The following is an 18,820-nucleotide window of genomic DNA, read 5'->3' as shown; positions in this document are numbered from 1 at the left end:
GTGCGTGCGTGTGTGTGTGTGTGTGTGTGTGTGTATATATATATATAAAATCCTTTTTTTATATATATATAAAATCCTTTATGTGAGATATATGGCTGAATTCCAACAATTCAGGATGTTCACCTGGTTGTGTTACATATCAGTCTTCACTTCCCTTTGCCCTTTATTTTCTTTCCTTAGTTTTGTGTATTTTCTGAAGTATTTTTGTATAATTTCTGAAGTCCTTCTGTAGCCATTACACAAATAGCAATGAAATGACTTCCAAAGAAAACCTCAGCACATCTAAAGAACTCCAGTCTCCCTTCTCATAGATAGAAAGGAAATTTGCTTCATGATGCTCTAAAATGTATTTGTTTTGCTCTTGATAATCCAGATTTAAATATGAATAACTCAGTTTTATGTAATTTCAAGCCTAATGTGGACAAACACCTGTGACCTCGGCTCCGGTGGGCTGTGGGTCCGCTTGCGTGGGCTCTCAGCCCCAGTTCTCTTCTAGTGTACTCCTCCTCACATTGAACTTTGACCTGATTTAAGATGATCTCTCTGTAACCCTTCAATGAAAAGCAAAGGGAATTGGAGCTTAGGGTCTTTCTACATAATTATAGTAGGTAATTTGTAGTCCAGACAAGATGATCCCCCTGCAACTGGGTGGTTAAACTGAGAAATAAAATTATTGCCCCCTTTTTTTTCCTTGAGGAAACCATTTCACAGGTGCTCCAATAGGGGTCTGTAATCAGTACTAGGGGAACAGCTGGGATTATTTCTCTCTCTCTCTCTCTCTCTCACACACACACACACACACACACACACACACACACACGAATACATACAATTATTCCAGTAGCCTTCTGAAAGGACTGCCACAGTGACATTTTCCGTGTGCAGACTTGTTCTGCATTTCACGCGGTGCGGTATCCCCATTCCAATTGCAACCTGGTGTACAGTTCTAAAGTGGGAGTAGAGTTACGTTTTGGTATCTGTACGTGATCATCTTGATTGATCATGCATACTTGTCCTGACTTGCCATAACAGCTCTTTATAGTATCTGATTTTGTTCCTATTTTACAGGAGAAAATTTAGACTGAGAAATGTGAAGTCATTTTTCTAAGTGTATGCAGTCATAATGGCAAAGCCAAAACTCCAATCCAGGCCTGTCTGGTTATTTCCAGCTGGTCTGGCTGTCTGATTGTATTCTTTGTGGAGAATTTAGAAATAGTACAGTGAAGGAAGGCAACAGACAAAATTGGATTTCAGATAAATTGATCCAATAAAAAAAGGCTAAATATATGAGGCCCATTTAACTGAAGAGAAAAAGAGTCCAAGGGAGCTTCTGTGATTGTCACCATCCATCTTCAGTGAGAACAGGTGTATAGATTTTCTGTTTCCAGTGATGACGGTAAAAGAGATTGCATTTAAACTGCAGTACAGATTAGGGTGCGGTGTTAAAAAGAAGGATATGTTTACACATTGAATAGAAATCAGAATTTGAAATTAATTTCCAGACCACTCAAGACAAAAAAGAAAAAAGGAATGCCTGAAATATTGACATAATTAAAGTAATATTTCATCTTGAATTTTCAAAACAAGTATGCCAGTGTATGTACACCGATACCAAACTTAAAATTTACTACATATTACTAGCATACGAACTGATACTATAGAATCATCATCTCTAATAGTTTTTAAGAAAAAAATAAAATACTGACTTTTGAGATGCTTTAACTTTGTTTCTGTGGTGTCAAAAGTTGGATTAGATGAGCTCCGGAGTTCTTCTAATTCTTTGTTTCAGTTTCTAGTAAATTGTATTTTATTTAAACAGTTCTATTATGTTGTTAATGATATTTCTCATTTCCAGCTTTGTATTTCCAACAGATTTCTTGAAGATGACGTGTGATACTTGTTCCTTTTCTTTTCCTCTTTATCTTCTACCCCCAATCCCTGCTAGCAAACAACAAGCGTATAGATTTGTCCCAGTGAACTCACCCAGGCAATTTAGAGTACATGTGTGAAAGAAGTTCTCTGAGCTCATTATTTGGGGCTCTCCTAGTATTCACCTGGTAATCAGGGGTGCTGGGGTCCATGGATAAAGAGAGCCACACAGGGGCATGGAGGTTACAGAACTTTCATGAAAATTATGGCTTGCCAATATTTTAAGCCACTCCATCATTTTTGGATCTGGCTGGTAGGCTATGAATTAAGGGTTGGCTTCCAACCTGTTCATCTATAAATGCTAGTATTGGGGGAAACATTTGAAATACTGTGATTAAAACTTGTCCTTCCTGACATTCTCATAAAGATACATGCATGTGGAGTCTTCATTTTTTGTGTGTGTCAATTCAAGTGTAATATCTTAGTCCTTTAAAATCATATTGTGGGGGCACCTGGGTGGCTCAGAGGGTTAAGCCTCTGCCTTCGGCTCAGGTCATGGTCCCAGGATCCTGGGATCGAGCCCCACATCAGGCTCTCTGCTCTGTGGGGATCCTGCTTCCTCCTCTCTCTCTCTCTCTCTCTCTCTCTCTCTCTCTCTCTCTCCCCCTGCCTCTCCACCTACTTGAGATCTCTGTCTGTCAAATAAAAAAAAATCATATTGTGGCTTATTACCCTCTTTATATTCACCTTAAAGGAATTTTCAGTGTATATAGTACTCTACAAAGGTTTATTTTTTCTTCGACCTCTGGTTCTTTTTTTTCCCCCTCCCAATATTTCTGCTAACGGGCATCTCTTTGGTACTTCCAGTTAAGGGATGGATTTGATCTTTTCGGTCCAAACATAGAGTTGTATCCAATATAATGAATTCTTTAAAAAAGGAAGGTGGTAATCCTGTGAAAATCTGTTATAGTTTTGGCTCTGGTGACCTGTTTTTTTCAAACAGACCCATGAATAGCTGCCAGATTTTATCATTTTATTTCCATTGTGATTTACCTGATGATCATAAGTACTTTCCTTTTATTTTCTCACATTTTGATAAACGTTCAAATATTTTTGGTATAAGCAAATTCAAATGAACATTTGACTCAAAAATAGTTTTGATGGATTATTAGAGTAGAAGGGAAAGGTTCATTTTCAACTCTCTATCGGGGTTCCTTGATAGTGAATGTTAGTCTTCTACCTGTCTTGGAAGGAAAGTCTTGGACGTGGAATCAGAAAGCATAAACAAAACAAAAATTTCAAGACCATGTTCTAGTTGAGGGTGTTTCCTAAATTTAATCTTTCACGGTGAGATTAGTTACTTTACCCTACAACAAAGCCATCAGTATTTGCTGATTGTGGATCCAGCTTATTGGAAAGCTTTATAATTGTTTTAATTTGTAGTGATCCCTTTTTGGTGTGGTTCTAGTTTTAATTGACTTTATCCCATTAACTCAGAAGAGAGGAAAGCAAACCTGAAGAATATTGTGTAGAATTTGAAAAGTTTGCAAGTAAAAATGATCATATCAAAGTCTTTTCCCCTTAGACGATGTAAATGCTAATATGGTAGGTTTGATCAATACTGGGAGATAGGGAGGGCTGTATAGTAAAAATGCTCTAAAAACTGTTGTAAATTTCTTTCACAGTCTGACTGCCCATACTCAGAAAAAGTTCCAAGTATTAAAATTCCAATGGACATCATGGAACAGCAACCTTTCCTAAGTGATAGCAAACCTTCCGACAGTGAGTAGAACTAACCTCTTGCTTATCTGCTCAAATATGATTTGCGCTTGCAGAGAGGAAACCTTAGAATTATCATTTATATTAACTTTCCCTCTATTTTCTTTTCTGTTTTTTTTTCTATGTGAAGATTTCCATGTAATTACTATAAAACTTCATTTTTACATTCCTTGAGCCTCACTTTTCTTTCTTTTATCCATAACCTTTTAAGTTTTTGTTTGGTAGTTTTTTGCTCTGATCCAAATTATCACCAGTTTCTTTCAATTGCTAAACTTGTAACCGTGTTTTTAATTGATTTTTCATTTTGCCTGCTGATATGTAGAATTGCAGCTTACAGTACTACATCACTGTCTGTTACTGTTTGTCTTCCTTAGGCTTTAGCCAATGACCAAATGAGTTCAAGAGAGAAAATTGCATCATGAGTCTCTAAATGATCATTGAATCAGTTGTTCCTACTGAGCATTTGGGATAATTGTTATTTTCAATTAAATTAGCAATCAATCATAAAATATGATTACAACTTTTTAGGTATCAATTATAAGATATATGCAGTTTCTTCCTAATTTCCTTATTCCTTTTCTGTTATTTTAGAAACACCTTTTTAAGTGGACTGGTCTTTTGGGGTAATAGCTTAGTGACTAAAGTGTAATGGTTTCTGACATACCGTCTTTTCTTCTGTAATTGAGGTAATAGACCATGTGAAAAAGCGGAAAACCCCTATAGTAACATTAGTGAATATCTCAAGCTTTTCTAGGAGCACATAGCAATTGCTTCCAAACTACTTTCACTTTGGGTTCTCACTTGAAGAAAATACCTTCTTTTAGACCCAGATGCTTTGATTCAAAGTCGACTGATATGTTATGGGGAAAAAAGATAGTTGAGACACTTTTATTTTCATTTGACAATGCCAGTGCAACTTCAGCAAGAGGTTACCACGAGAAGTTGGAAATGAGCGGTTTATGAAAAATAGGTATATTAGTTATCTGTTGCCATGGAGCAAATTACCACAAAATTTAGTAGCTTAGAACAACAAACAAGTACTTTCTTACATAGTTCCTGACATTCAGGAATGTAGGAGCAGAGGATTTAGGTGGTTCTATGTCCGGGTCTCTGGTGAGATTGCAGGCAAGCTTTCGGCTGGGGCCAAGCTTGAAGACAACAGGAACTGGGATCTGCTTCTAAACTCAGGCAGAAGGCAACTGGGAGGAAGTTTCAGTTCCTTGGCCCATGGGCACCTCCGTGGGGCTGCCCGTCATGTAGTTGCCCCCAGTGCCAGTGAGAGCAGAGAGAAAAACCAAGGCAGAAACTGCACTTTTTGATAACTGAATCTCAGAAGTGACCTGCCATCCCTTCTACCATGTTCTGTTGGTCTCAGGCAGACCAACCCTGGTACAGTGTGGGGGGGACTTACACAAGGACGTGAATACCAGGAAGCGCAGGGAGCAGCGGGGGTTCGTCCTGGAGGCTGGCTGCCACACTGGGTTTAAAGAGTCTCAGCTTTGGTGTTCAGGCCATAAACCTGTAACTTGTAACTGAGGCTAATTTCTTTTCAGTCCTATCCACGGGATTTAGTTAATATTTCTTTTCTGAATTCAAGCTCCTCAAACCATATCCTGGCTTCATTTTTCATATTATTAATGCTAGAGAATTAATAGCAAAATGAAACTGAGAAAGGGACATGTCACGTATGTCTTCTGTCGGCATCATGACCTGGTATAACTCTTCTAAGTAACGTTTAAAGGCTGCTTCAAAAGTAAAAAAATTTTAAAAAAGCACCACCAGCTAGAACTTGAGGCTCCTGGAAAAAAGTTTATGGCAAATTGATTATTTAGTGCTAGTTGTTATTCATCTCCTCAAAAACCCATCAGGAGGATATATGGGAAATGGGTATCATATTAGAAATTTACTTAAGCAAAATATCTTTGATCATTCTAACTGAAATTATTTCTAATGTATTAATCTTTTATAATCCACGAAAGAACAAAATTGATAGTAGAGGTGCAGGATAATGAAATTCCTCACAGTCTGTTTCTCCCCCATGAATAACAGCAGGACAAAACTGAGGATGTTGAAAATGAAAGGAAATCCAAGGGCAAAGACCTAAGACATTAAGTAGACGCTCTAAAATTGATTGGCCTCCAACCCCTTCATGGAAGAAAACAACAGTGGTCCGTCCCAGCATACCTAGGGGAAATGAAATAAACAGATGGTTATCTTGGTCACATAACTTCATTTCTCAGCTCAATATGATGTCTCTGGAAATTGTCTAGGGGTGCCTGTGTGGCTCAGTTGGTTGAGCATCTGACTCTCGATTTCGGATCAGGTCCATGATTCCATGGTCGTGAGATCAAGCCCAGCTCCACGCCCAGCGGGGTGTCTGTCTCTCTCCTTCTGCCCCTACCCATGCTCACGCATGCACACTCTCTCTCACGGTCTTTCTCTCTCAAATAAATAAAATCTTAAAAAGAAAAAAAAAAAAGAAAAAGAAAAAAGAAATTGCCTAAACTTGCTTTCTCTTTCCAATTGTCATGCATGAATTTTTATGAAGATTTTTATTTTTACTCGGATTTTATACGTTAGCAAAGAGTACTGTTCACAATTTAAAGAAATTTTTCTTTTCCAGGAGAAAGATCACCAACATTCCTTGAACGCCACACATCATGCTGATAAAATTCCTTTCCTTCAGTCACTCGGTATGCCAAGGTAAAGGACAAGTCCGTGTTTTATGTTGTTCTGTGGGATGATTGCCCCACAGAAATGTAGTCCACGGCAGATTATTGGCTGAACGCCTTGTTTTCCTTCCTGTCCATAAGCTATCTTGAATCAATTACTCAATCCCCGAACCTCGCCCCAGCTTTTATGTAGGAAGTATTCTAAGAGATCTATTATCCTTAAAAGTAATGGAAACATTCACTATCGTCATGGTGAAGCCCAGGACCAATGTTTGCTTTTATCATTTTCATATCATCTCTGATTTAAGGGATAGCTGCCATTTTCTGGCAGCTCTCCCGTAGTTTTCTTCCCCAGTCTTAACACGGCTCTAGACATTTCAGATCCTCCTTGATTTTCCAAAAAGCAAAAGCTCAGAACATTTTCTTCATGTAGGTCTCTTTGTCCTTTGATTTCTGACAGTATCACCCAGATGGCAGTCCTCCTTCTCGATTTTTGTGTTTTTTTTTGTTTTGTTTTGTTTTTAATCTAGGTGTGAATGCTTATGAAATTTTCTACTTGAATCTCTTGACTCTTGTACCTTCATCCCATTTAAAAATGTTTGCTTTGAACACAGAGAGAGTAGATAAGTAAAGAGGACAGAGGACACGTTCTGCTTCTGCACAATGCACATACATTTGACAAACGATAAAGAGAATCTGATTTACTTACTATTTCTTTTCTCTTTTCTCTCTCTCTCTCTCTTTTTTTTTTTCCTCTAGTCCTCCTAGAACTCCAGTAAAAGTTGTGCCTCAAATTAGGATAGAACTTGAGCCTGAAGACAATGATTATTTCTGGAGGAGCAAGGGAACAGAAACTACATTGTAACCTGTTTGTCTTTCTTAAAACCGACAGTTTTTGTTGTTAATGTTCTTGGGTTTTGTCTAGTTGTTTATTTTTTAATTTTTGTTTTGTTTTGGTTTTTGGTCATTGGCCAAATAATATAGCACTCACTCTGCTTCCCTCTTGCATAGGTAAAATCAAGACAATAATTCACCGTTCCTTAAAAACATCTGAAGACTCCCCTTTTCTTTTCATATTTTCAGATGTGTCCTCTGACAACCAGATTCCTTTGTCACTCAAGACACGCACAGACCCTGTCCTTTCCCTTTATTAAGCAGAGGGCAAAAGCATTAACGATTCTGTAACACCTTTGATTAAAATATTGAAGGAACTTACAACTTTAGCTTTGGAGCTGTGCTTACTGGCTTGTGTGCCTGTCTGGTAGAAGAAACCCTGACCTCCAGGCAGAGTCCTTCCTTGCTTTTAGAGCTCTCCAGGACTGGAAAAAAAAGTGCTGCTATATGCTAACTTGCTCTTGCTTGTCAGCCCTAATCTTAGAGTTATCAAAAGAAGAAAAACTCAAGGTACTTTACTCCCTGTAGAGAACTATTGCCATCATTGTAGCAAGTGCTGGAATATCCCTTTTTCCTATGCAACTTTTTTTAACCCTTTAATGAACTTATCTGTTGAGTACATTGAAGAATATTTTCTTCGTAGATTTTGTTGTTTAAATTATGGGGCCTAACCTGCAACTTATTTTTTGTCAATTTTTTAAACTTTTTTTTAATTACTGTAAAAAAATGAATTTTTTCCTGCAGCAGGAAACATAGTTTTGAGTAGTTCTACCTCTTATTTGTAGCTGCCAGGCTTTCTGTAAAAATTGTATTGTATATAATGTGATTTTTACACACACATACACACACAAATACACAATCTCTAAGGTAAGCCAGAGGGCTGGATCAGATTAAAAACACCATGTTTCTTAGCATCCATTTTTCCCTTTCTTTAAAAGAAACTTACTGTTCTATGAAGAGATTGGGGGAGAAGGGAGAAGCTCTTATGTAATGGGCATAACTGACGTTTTGGTAATAGTAATATCTGGGCATAGATGCTGATTGTATTACCATGTCAATGTCCTATGCAGTATTTTTAGACATTGTTTTCATTTTGAAATATTTGTGTGTTTGTGTACATACTCTGTGTGTGGCTGGTGCACATATGTGCAAAGTTGGGGAGACAGAGTGAAGGTAGGGGATGGGCAAAATTATCCAGCCTCTTGTGTCACTTTTCATAAAACCCAAACCACATGTGAAAAATTCATCAGAGGTCTAAGAGACTTACTATTATGCAAATGAGGGTAAATATAATTTTATTGCTGGATAACATCATTGATCCAAGAGCTCATATTTATAATACAAAATCCATTGGAATATTAATAGATAATTTACTTATCTGTACAGTGTTTATGGGACTGCAGACAGATCTGCGCACACACACACACACACACACACACATTTTAAAATGCTTGCACATGTTTTTATGATGGAAAGGCAATTATTCCTCATGAGTAGGACATTTAGAATATATGTGTATGTGTGTGTATGTACATGTATTTCAAAGTATCATATTGAAAATTAGAAAAAAGAAAATTAGGACTTTATTAACCAAATTTAGCATGTAATTTAAATGTAATATTTTAATAGACATTATGTATTGTGAATCTGCATTAAGAATAACACTTTAAACATTAAATTCATAATTTTGGACTCATATAATCATATTTGTGATCCATCTAAATTAAATATATATAACTAAAACAGATTGTTGGAGGAGTACCAGAAGCAGGATGAAACCATGTATTTTGGTTTCGTAATATGCACATAGTGACTCCATTCACTCTCATATTAATTAAATTATAATTCTGTCCCCTTAAAATTTTGATTATAAAACTTTAGTACCCTGAATTGTCGCTTACTTTTATAGTATCTGATAATCTTAAAACTTTATCCAAATTAGACATAAATGACCAGTAATTTTTTCATTAAAATGGAAACAGCAAATTACATGTTATTTGTTAAAACTTACATGCCAAGTTCTGGCATCAGATTTGTATTTAGAACTATTCTTTAAATGATTATATCATCTAGTTCTTTCATTACTACAGTATAAAATTATAAGAAGCTTTTCCTTTGGCTTTATCAAGGGAAGCATCAATATAATGTCTAAGAGCCATGCATAAGTTTAGCCTGACCTATGATCTTGTTAAATTAAAGACACTTTTGTTCACATTTATAAAGGCCCTGGATGTAATACTTTATTTTTCTGATCATGAATCAAGTATTTGAGGATTTCTGCCTCTCTCCATCTCTTTCAAAGAACTCCTGAAGCAACTTAACTCAATATTTAAGCCTTTGAGTAGATCTAAAGGCTATCTGCACCTCCACTTACGATCTATATTCTGTGACCAAAGGTTGAAATTCATGATATGAATGCAGAACAGTACCTTCCACTTGCTCAAAGTAGCAGTTAATAGCAAACCCTTTCAATATTTTGGAACCCAGAGAAGCTTTTAAAAAATCATTACTTTCAGAGGAGTAGGAGTAGTTACCAAATAAGCATGCAAAACCCGCAGTCCATCCAGAGCCATCAGATCATCTGTATTTTAACTGAATTTACTCATTTTCTGAGAACTAACCAGACTGTGGGATAGTTTTATTTCTATGTAAACTGCACACACAGAATATAGTACAATGAGGAATTTCTTTTCCTGATGTGAATATGGAGACATGAAATACTTGAGCTGTTAGGAGTACAAGACTAAGGGTACACTCCCAGGATATCAAGCAGAAGTCCTGTGATTGTACAGACTTACTGTTGAAGAGATCACTGGGCCAAGAGTTGGCCTTATCAAAGGACATAAAGGCCTCTGGTTTTGCATTTGAAAGAAAAATCTCTTGGAGACACTGTTTTCCTTGATAAAGATCACTCTTTTCTACTGTGTGAGACAGGGGCCTGGAATCTGAACTATTTTCTGTGCCATAGGCTGTAGTGTTCCTGCCTCTTCTTCCAGTTAAGCAGTGGAGTGGGGGTGGGAGATGGAGGCTTCAAGATGTACAAAAATAAAAAACAAAACCCTCTCTGATCAGACCCCTACCACAGAAAATGCGGGATAGGATGAAGTAATTATCTGCTCTTAGTAATTCAGTTTGGGTATATGTTATGCACATGCACCAACACACACAGAGTCAATCTTTTATCAGCTATATATTGCTGTTCAATACAGAGAACGATTGTCTTCCGAGTTTTTTTTTTTTTTAACTGTGTTAAAGTACTTGAAATGTATTGACTGCTGACTATCCTTTAAAAACAAAATGAAATCATTTGAGCTGTATTACAGAGGTTGACATTGTTCAGGGATGGGACAAAGCTTTCTTCAATTCTTTTCCTACCACTTAATGATTTTGGTGCAGGAACTTGAGATTTTCTTATTTATTCCATGATAATTTCACATCTACTCTTCACAGCATGAATATAAAGCCCAGTGGCATCAAACGGCTGAATACAATCAAATGATACTTTATAACACTTGGCTGACCAATGGGCCTTGGGAGTTTTCAGACGATGATTTCATTGAGTTTCATTGCAACTTGAAATAAAAAAGTTTTATGATATACGCCAACCAGTCAAATTGTGTTTTGACCGGAAATTTGGATATGACCTATTTCTTAGCTCATTTCTCTGTGCTCTATGGGTACATAAAATAATCCTGAATTCTGTTTCCCAGGCAGATAATTGCAACTCAGGGCTAAAGTCATCCAGTGAAACTTTTAGAGCCAGAAGTTAACTTTGTCCCAGTCCTACAATGTGAAAAGAGTGAATAGTTGCCTCTTTTTAGCCATTTTCATGGCTGGTACATATCTGTACACCTTACTTTTCAGAATCAATACGCACTTTCAGATATTCTTATTTTTATTCTCTTAAGTCTTTATTAACTTTGGAGAAATGATGCATCTTTTTATTTTAAATGAAGTAGATCAACATGGTGGAACAAAATGATAAAGAACAGAAAACATTTCAATATATTACTAATGATTTTTTTCCAATATAAAACCTAAATTCCTATAACATTATAGTATTTTACAGTTTTATGAAGCTTTCTATTGTGACTTTTATGGAATTAAGAGATGAAGAAGATGAGATATTTTAGCATTTATATTTTTCAAAATTAAATGTATACTTAAAATAAAGTAACTTTATGCATTTATGAGTGTCAAGTGCTTCTGTTCAACCCTTCAAATAATTATCAAGTGCCTGTTATTTTACTTTTTGGGTATTACCAGCAATACAAAGATTTGTGGAAGTTAGAGTCCCTGACTGGCCTCAGATGACTTTTTAAAATTCGAGATAGGAGGATAAAATGTGTCCAAATTATATAAAATAAGACATAGTAAGAATTGTCTATATAAGTATTAATGAAGTAGAATAATGCAAGGGTTCAAAGCAAAAAAAAAAAAAAAAAAAAAAAAAAAGTCCAGCTAAGAGCAATGGAGCCAGTGGTATGATTGACTAATGAATGGATAAAACAGAGTCAGTATTTCTTTATGATGGAATATCACTTAGGCTTCAAAAAATTGAAATCTTTCCATTTGCAATGACATGAATGGAGTTAGAGAACAGTATGCTAAGTGAAGTAAGTCAGTCAGAGGAAGACAAATACCTTATGGGCTCACTCACATGTGAAATTTAAGAAAGAAAACAGATGAACATATGGGAAGGGGGAAAAGAAAAAAAGGAGCGAGAGAAACAAACCATAAGAGACTCTTAATGACAGAGGAAAAATAGGGTTGATGGAGGAAGGTTGGTAGGGGTGGACTAGTTGGGTGGTGGGTATTAGAGAACACTTGTGATGAGCACTGTGTGTTGTATATAAGTGATGAGCCACTGATCTCCACTCCAGAAACTGATATTGCACTGTATGTTAAATAAAATTTAACTTAAAAAAAGAAAAAGTTGAATGGCTAAAAAGGATGCGACATTCTCTTTAGCCATTCATCTTTATATATATATATATATATATATATATATATATATATATATTCATCCATTCATCTTTTTCCCATTCATCTTATTTTCATCTTTTATATATTTAATCTTTTATATTCATCTTTATATTCAGCCATTCATGTTTATTCTTTCATATATATATTATCTATATCTATATTTATAAATTTATAAATATATCTATATATAAATATAGATATATATATAAAAATATAGATATATAGATATAATATAGAATATTACTCAGCCATCAAAAAGAATGAAATCTTGCCATTTGCAATGACATGGATGGAGCTAGAGTATTATGCTAAACTAAATAGAGAAAGACAAATACCATATGATTTCACTCATATGTGGAATTTAAGAAACAAAACAGATGAAACATATGAGGGGGGGAAAAGAGAGAGAGGGAAACAAACCATAAGAGACTCTTAACAATTGAGCAAACTGAGGGAGGAGGGTGGGAGGTGCATAGGGGATGAGCTAGACGGGTGATAGGTATTAAGAAGACACTTGTGATGAGCACAGGGTATTGTATGTAAATGATAAATCACTGAATTCTACTTCTGAAACCAACATTACACTGTATGTTAACTAACTAGAATTTAAATAATTATTTTTTTTAAAAAGGAATGGAATGGTTTCATTGAAAAAGTAGTGTGGTTGCCCTTTTAGGATTTTGTTCTCTCATTCATCTGTCTTTTTCTGCACAAAATGAGAAGGTGGAAAAACTCACTTCAAAAAGAGAATATGAGGCAATACTGAATGCTAGAGACCTAATCAATATGGACATTAGTAAGTGTCAGAACCAGAGCTTAGAATGTTGGTTATAAAGATGCTAATGGGGCTTGAGAAAAGCAGAGAAGATAGTAGAGAATCCCTTTCTGGAGAAATAAAAGAACTAAAATCTAACCAAGTTGAAATAAAAAAAGCTATGAGGTGCAATAAAAAAATGGAAGCCCTTACTGTTAGGATAAATGAGGCAGAAGAGAGAATTAGTGATAGAGAAAATCAAATGATGGAGAATAAAGAAGCTGAGCAAAAGAGAGACAAATAATTGCTGGACTAGGAGAGGAAAATTTGATAGATAAATGATACCATAAGACAAAGCAATAGTAGAATAATTGGGATCCAAGAAGAATGAAGAGAGGGGAAGAAGGTATATTGGAGCAAATTATAGCTGAGAACTGCCCTAATTGAGGAAGGAAACAGCCATCAAAACCCAGGAGGTACAAAGAACCCACCTCAAAATCAATAAAAATAGGTCCACACCCCATCATCTAAGAGTAAAACTTAAAAGTCTCAGAGATAAAGAGAAAATCCTGAAAGCAGCTTGGGACAAGAGGTCTGTAATCTACAATGGTAGAAATATTAGATTGAGAGCACACTTATCCACAGAGACCTAGCAGGCCAGAAAGATATATTCAGAGCACTAAACGAGAAAAATATGCAGCCAAGAATACTATATCCAGCTATGCTGTCATTGAAAATAGAAAGAGAAATAAAAACCTTCTAGGACAAACAAAAACTAAAATAATTTTCCAACACCAAACCATCCCTACAGGAAATATTGAAAGGGGTCTTCTAAGCAAACAGAGAGCCTACAAGTAACAGACCAGAAAGGAACAGAGACAATATACAGTAGCAGTCACCTTACAGGCAGTACAATGGCACTAAATTAATATCTTTCAATAGTTACCCTGAGCATAAATGGGCTAAATACTCCAATCAAAAGACACAGGGTATCAGAATGGATAAGAAAAACAAGATGCAGTGATATGTTGTCTGCAATAAACATATTTTAGATCCAAAGGCACCTCCAGATTTAAAGTGAGGAGATAGAAAACAGCTTATCATGCTATTTGTTATTCTTCTTTTATAAAGTTAGTGAAATATGCCATTTTCTTGAATCCATGGTGATGTAAATAGTTAATTCTCAAAGGAAAAAAAAAAAACTGCTAAGGGGTGCTGGTGGCATGATCAGCAAAGTGTCCAACTCTTGGTTTTGGCTCAGGGCATGATCTTGGGGTCCTGGGATCAAGCAGTGTGTTGGGCTCTGTCTTTAGTGCAGAGTCTGCTTAAGATTCTCTCTCCCTCTCCCTCTGCCCTTCCCTTGCTCATGCTCTCTCTCTCTCTGTCTGAAATAAATATTTTAAAATACTGCTAAGCACAAGCACTTATTAAAAAATAATTATTCCAATGAGTGAGATCTTAGAATGGTACTCCTCAGAAGATACATGACATATACTTCTTCCTGCTGGGCCTATTCAGGCTTCTATGCAGTATCTACAATTCTCCCGGAAACTTCAGTTCAGCCCCAAGTTATAATCTGAGAGTGGTTGTTGGTTGTGGGGGGTGGGGAACAAATGGAAGGGAGGAGAAAGAACCACTGGTAGCAGTTCAAAAGTACCTTGGGGGAAAAAAAAGATAAGGAGACAGAGACATTAGCTATAACAATCTTACAGTCTGAAAACTTAGTGTAGAGGCAATAGCTGAGGCGAAAATGGGGTTTGGATTGTATCACTGAGCTGGAAAAGCAACAGAACAGAAGCCACACTCTGAATAGCCAATATGGGAGAATTTGACTAATTCTTCAATGTACCCACAGAAAATTCTAAATATTGTCATGTGTACCAATACCTGAGTCAAGAAATTAGGATCAAATTGTATTTAGGTAAGTTATGGGAAAAAATTAAAAAAGGCACTCCAGCCACTCTTTATTACTTTCCTTCACCTGCCTGACTCACCTGACAACAGGGAAGCAAAGTGCCGAGACCTCTGAGCTACCAAGCCTTACGGCCTTCAGGTCTAGGCACCAAAGCTTTGAGCACCAGAGCTTTGGAAGAACTCAAATCCTCCCACAGAATCTGTTTAAATTGACCTTATTCTAAATGCCTGAACGTGTTAAGCTTGGTCATCTCAGAACACAGGACATGCGAAATAAGAGAGGAAGTTACTGATAGGAAAACTGAGTTAGCAAGATTTAATAGCTTTATCCTGGTAGGAAGAGAGAAGATATTTTTAAAACTACAAAATATACTTAAGAATTTAAGAATCAGAGGGTACCTAAGTGGCTCAGTCGGTTATGTATTTGACACTTGATGTCAGTTCACGTCTTGATCTTGGAGTTGTGAGTTCAAGGCCAATGTTGGGCTCCACACTGGGTGTGGTACCTACTTAAAACAACAACAACAACAAAACTCGGGCTATTTAGTACAGGGGCAAGGACACCACAAGTCGAAGGGCAAATGTGTTGATTTTATATTGCCATGATTAAACTGATTACATGTCTTGCCTATTGAAAATATATACTCCTTATTCTGTCTCCAGGATCTCACTCTCTCTTTTTAATGAAACTGACTTCTGTACAAATTGGTGAACCAATATTTCTCCTTTCCAAGACTCCATTAAAATGATTGTAAAGGAATAAAAGAATTATGGAAAGTGGCATAAGTGGACTAGAGACCCCCACAAATTCTAATGAAAGGCAAATGCATGTTTAGATGATGAAGAAAACTGCAGGAAGCTGCAGCTTAGAACATGTGCAGAGGAGGATGCAGCTTAGAACATGTGCAGAGGAGGATACAGTTAACACCGTGTTGGCCCAGAGAATCTCAGTAAATCTCAGACTCGGACATTGCAATGGAACCAGGGATGGGAATGGGAAGTGGGGCTGGCTGAGAATGGATATTAAGGGATGTGTGTATGCCTAGAGCACTTCCTCTCCTACCTCTGCTTGTCAGTCAACCTAAAGTCCAGCTCTTATCCTTAGATTAAAAAAAAAAAAATCAGAGAGTTCTTCTCTTAAGATAATTGAACAAATTGCCTTAGGAAAAAGCGGGAACACCTGTTTAAAAACAACAACTTTGTTATTTGACATTAATGAATAATTATCTTTCCGTACACTGAGGCAAGGCCTGAGAGTCAACAAGACATCCATTGGCAAAAAGTTCCCTATCAAATTTTTTTTTCTCGTTCTAAAATGTGGAGATATGTATGGGCAGTAAGAATCACAAAACATGTGAAGAAATCCTTTAAACATGACTGAGAAAGACAAAGATTAATAGAAAAGATTAATCCTATGAAAACAAGTATTTCAAGGACTAGAAGAGTCTTTTAAAAATCATTGTAATTTTCTTTATACTTGAATAAAACACTACCTATACAAAATTTGAATAGGATCATTTAAAGGAGAACAAAGAAAAGAAGAGAATACTTCTATTAAATGGAAATTTAAAGTACCATTCCATTTTTTTTTTTTTTACAAACAGAAGATTTGGAAGATAAGGTTTATATAATATCCCAAAATAGAGAAGCAAAAATAAAAGAGAAAATGTGTTAGAAAAGGCAAAAGGTATCAATCTATAAAATAGAGAAATTTTCTCAGAAATGAAAGTACATGTGCATCTTCAGATATAAATGTGAACTACAAATAATTATATACGTGTAACATTGTGGAATTTCAAGTAACCAAGAATAAAAATTTCAAAACACAAGACTAAGAAGAATATCTTAAAGTTGTCCATAAAAAGAGGCCTCCTACAGAGAAATCAAAACCAAGACGACAATCTTTTCAAAAGCAAAATTGGATGCTAGAAGATAGAGTGCAATGTTGTTAAATTTCTGGAGGAAAGTGATTTTAAACCTGAAGTTCTAGGTGCAACTAACCTATTAACAAAGTGTAAGGAAGAATAAAATATTTAGAAATCATGAAATTCCAAACAGTTTATCTTCACACTCACCTGTTCTTAGGATATTACTCAAGAATATACCTCACTATGATTCAAGTGAGAAAGAATCAAGGTCACAAAACAATCAACTGAACCTTGTTAAATAGGAAAGTCCCAGAATAGTAGGTGTGCATCAGGCGTAGAGAGCAACCAATCAATACTAAAGCAGAAGGTTGGAAGGCTTTGGGAAAGGACATAGAAAAACTACTCCATGGAACTCAAATGACTGGAAATTTGAAAAGCTTGAGTATAAATTGAAGGCATTGAAAAAAAGGGGCAATTAGAAACTTCTGGAAAAATAAAAGTTGTACAAGAAAGTCATGCTCCAAATACTAAGAAATCAATCCAAATTGGAATAAAAAGTAGGAGACGTCAAGGAAAAAAATACACTAGATTCCAAGAAAGAGTAAGAATCCGAAAGATATTGGGAATATGGTAAAGAAGGCATATATTATTTTGCAATGAGAAACTCTAGGAAAAAAAATTTTTAAATACTGTGTGAGCAGTAAGTACTCCAAATATGTTGTAGACTCATTTTTTTTTTTTTGAGCTATTAATGGAGTGAGTGTAAGGAAAGAGGTTTTACTCTAACTTGACATTCTCCTTTGAGTGACTCAGATGTAATTATTTTATATCCAGTATATTACATCCAGTAATTTACATTCAGTAATTACATCCCACTACTTGGGTTTATTAACATAGTCATAATGTTATATTATGTACTATGTATTATTTGTACTATGTATTATATAGTATATAAATAATAATAAAATAATATATAATATATATTATATACTAATATTATATAATATAAATAATAATAAAATGAATTACATATATTATATATAGCCATAATATATATTATATTACTATATATTATATATAGCCATAATAGAATATTAGCATAGTCATAATAATGGAAATGTGTTTTTTGGTTTCAACATTTAAAAAATGTTCAGGAACCATATGCCAATGAGATTACCCATGACCATGTACGTAAAAGGCAACTGACAGAACGTTGGGCAATGGCAAGAAAGAAAAGATGGGGATAGGTGCAAGGGCACTGTGTCCATCAGCAATGTGTTTGGACAAACTAATAACTCTTAATTTGGACTTAAATAGTCTGGGGTTAGGCAGCTTCTGGGTATTCCTCCCTGTGCAGGTACTGTCAGAGCTGGCGTCTCTGTAATTCTCTCAGTTGTTTGATTCGTGTTCAAAGAGAGCTGTTGCATTTTCAGAAACATCAGAACAGGAAGAAGCAGGGAGAGAGACCAAAGATGTTTCCCTCCTTGGGCTTTGTCTTTGTATTTGGCAAAGGAAGTTCCATCCCATCGGCTCCTCCTGTGTGTTGTTGGGCAGATCTGACTCACCCACCATGTTTCCATCAATCACTGTCTAAAGGGAGTTTGATTAGCGTCTCCTGGGGGTTAGGCTAGTGTTGGGGTCTATCGTTCCTGAGCTCAACGTGTCTCAGTCTAGCACCTGAACAAGCTGGAGTTGGTTTGATGCGGTGGGAAGAACGGTGGTTTAAAGGTGAAATACCACCTTAACGTGTTCTGTTTTTTTTTTTTTAATTTTTATTTTTTTAAAATTTATTTTCAGCATAACAGTATTCATTGTTTTTGCACCACACCCAATGCTCCATGCAATCTGTGCCCTCTCTAACACCCACCACCTGGTTTTGAACAGGAGCATCGTCCAGTAGTGGGAACACTCTTGTATTCTTTTACCCTATAGAACCTGACCTTGTATGTCAGATGGACCTGATAAAAATGTAGCTCAGCCGGGATGATTTCTTTTTTTTTAAACACTTTTTTTTTTTTAAGATTTTATTTATTTATTTGACAGACAGAGATCACAAGTAGGCAGAGAGGCAGGCAGAGAGGAGG

The 18,820-nt window shown here is 36.0% G+C and overlaps 1 protein-coding gene across 8 annotated transcripts in view; it reads left to right on the top strand.

Annotated features, from left to right (window-relative positions):
* The window catches only part of SLC4A4 (solute carrier family 4 member 4), a 462,487-nt gene that overhangs the window by 418,393 nt on the left and 25,274 nt on the right, over positions 1–18,820 (top strand). For 5 of the 8 annotated variants that reach the window (XM_082726305.1, XM_082726306.1, XM_082726308.1 and 2 more), the window contains 2 exons: positions 6,272–6,351; positions 7,080–11,402. In XM_082726305.1, the coding sequence (XP_082582431.1) occupies positions 6,272–6,351; positions 7,080–7,185 (186 nt within the window). In that variant the 3' untranslated portion in view covers positions 7,186–11,402. Of the gene's footprint in view, positions 1–3,554; positions 3,652–6,271; positions 6,352–7,079; positions 11,403–18,820 lie in introns of those variants that run through there. The other 3 variants (XM_082726302.1, XM_082726303.1, XM_082726304.1) reach the window with 3 other exon arrangements.

This window comes from Mustela nivalis, assembly GCF_964662115.1.
Source record: "Mustela nivalis genome assembly, chromosome: 4".
NCBI classification, from domain to species: domain Eukaryota; kingdom Metazoa; phylum Chordata; class Mammalia; order Carnivora; family Mustelidae; genus Mustela; species Mustela nivalis.
This window is presented reverse-complemented; position numbering and strand designations above follow the sequence as displayed.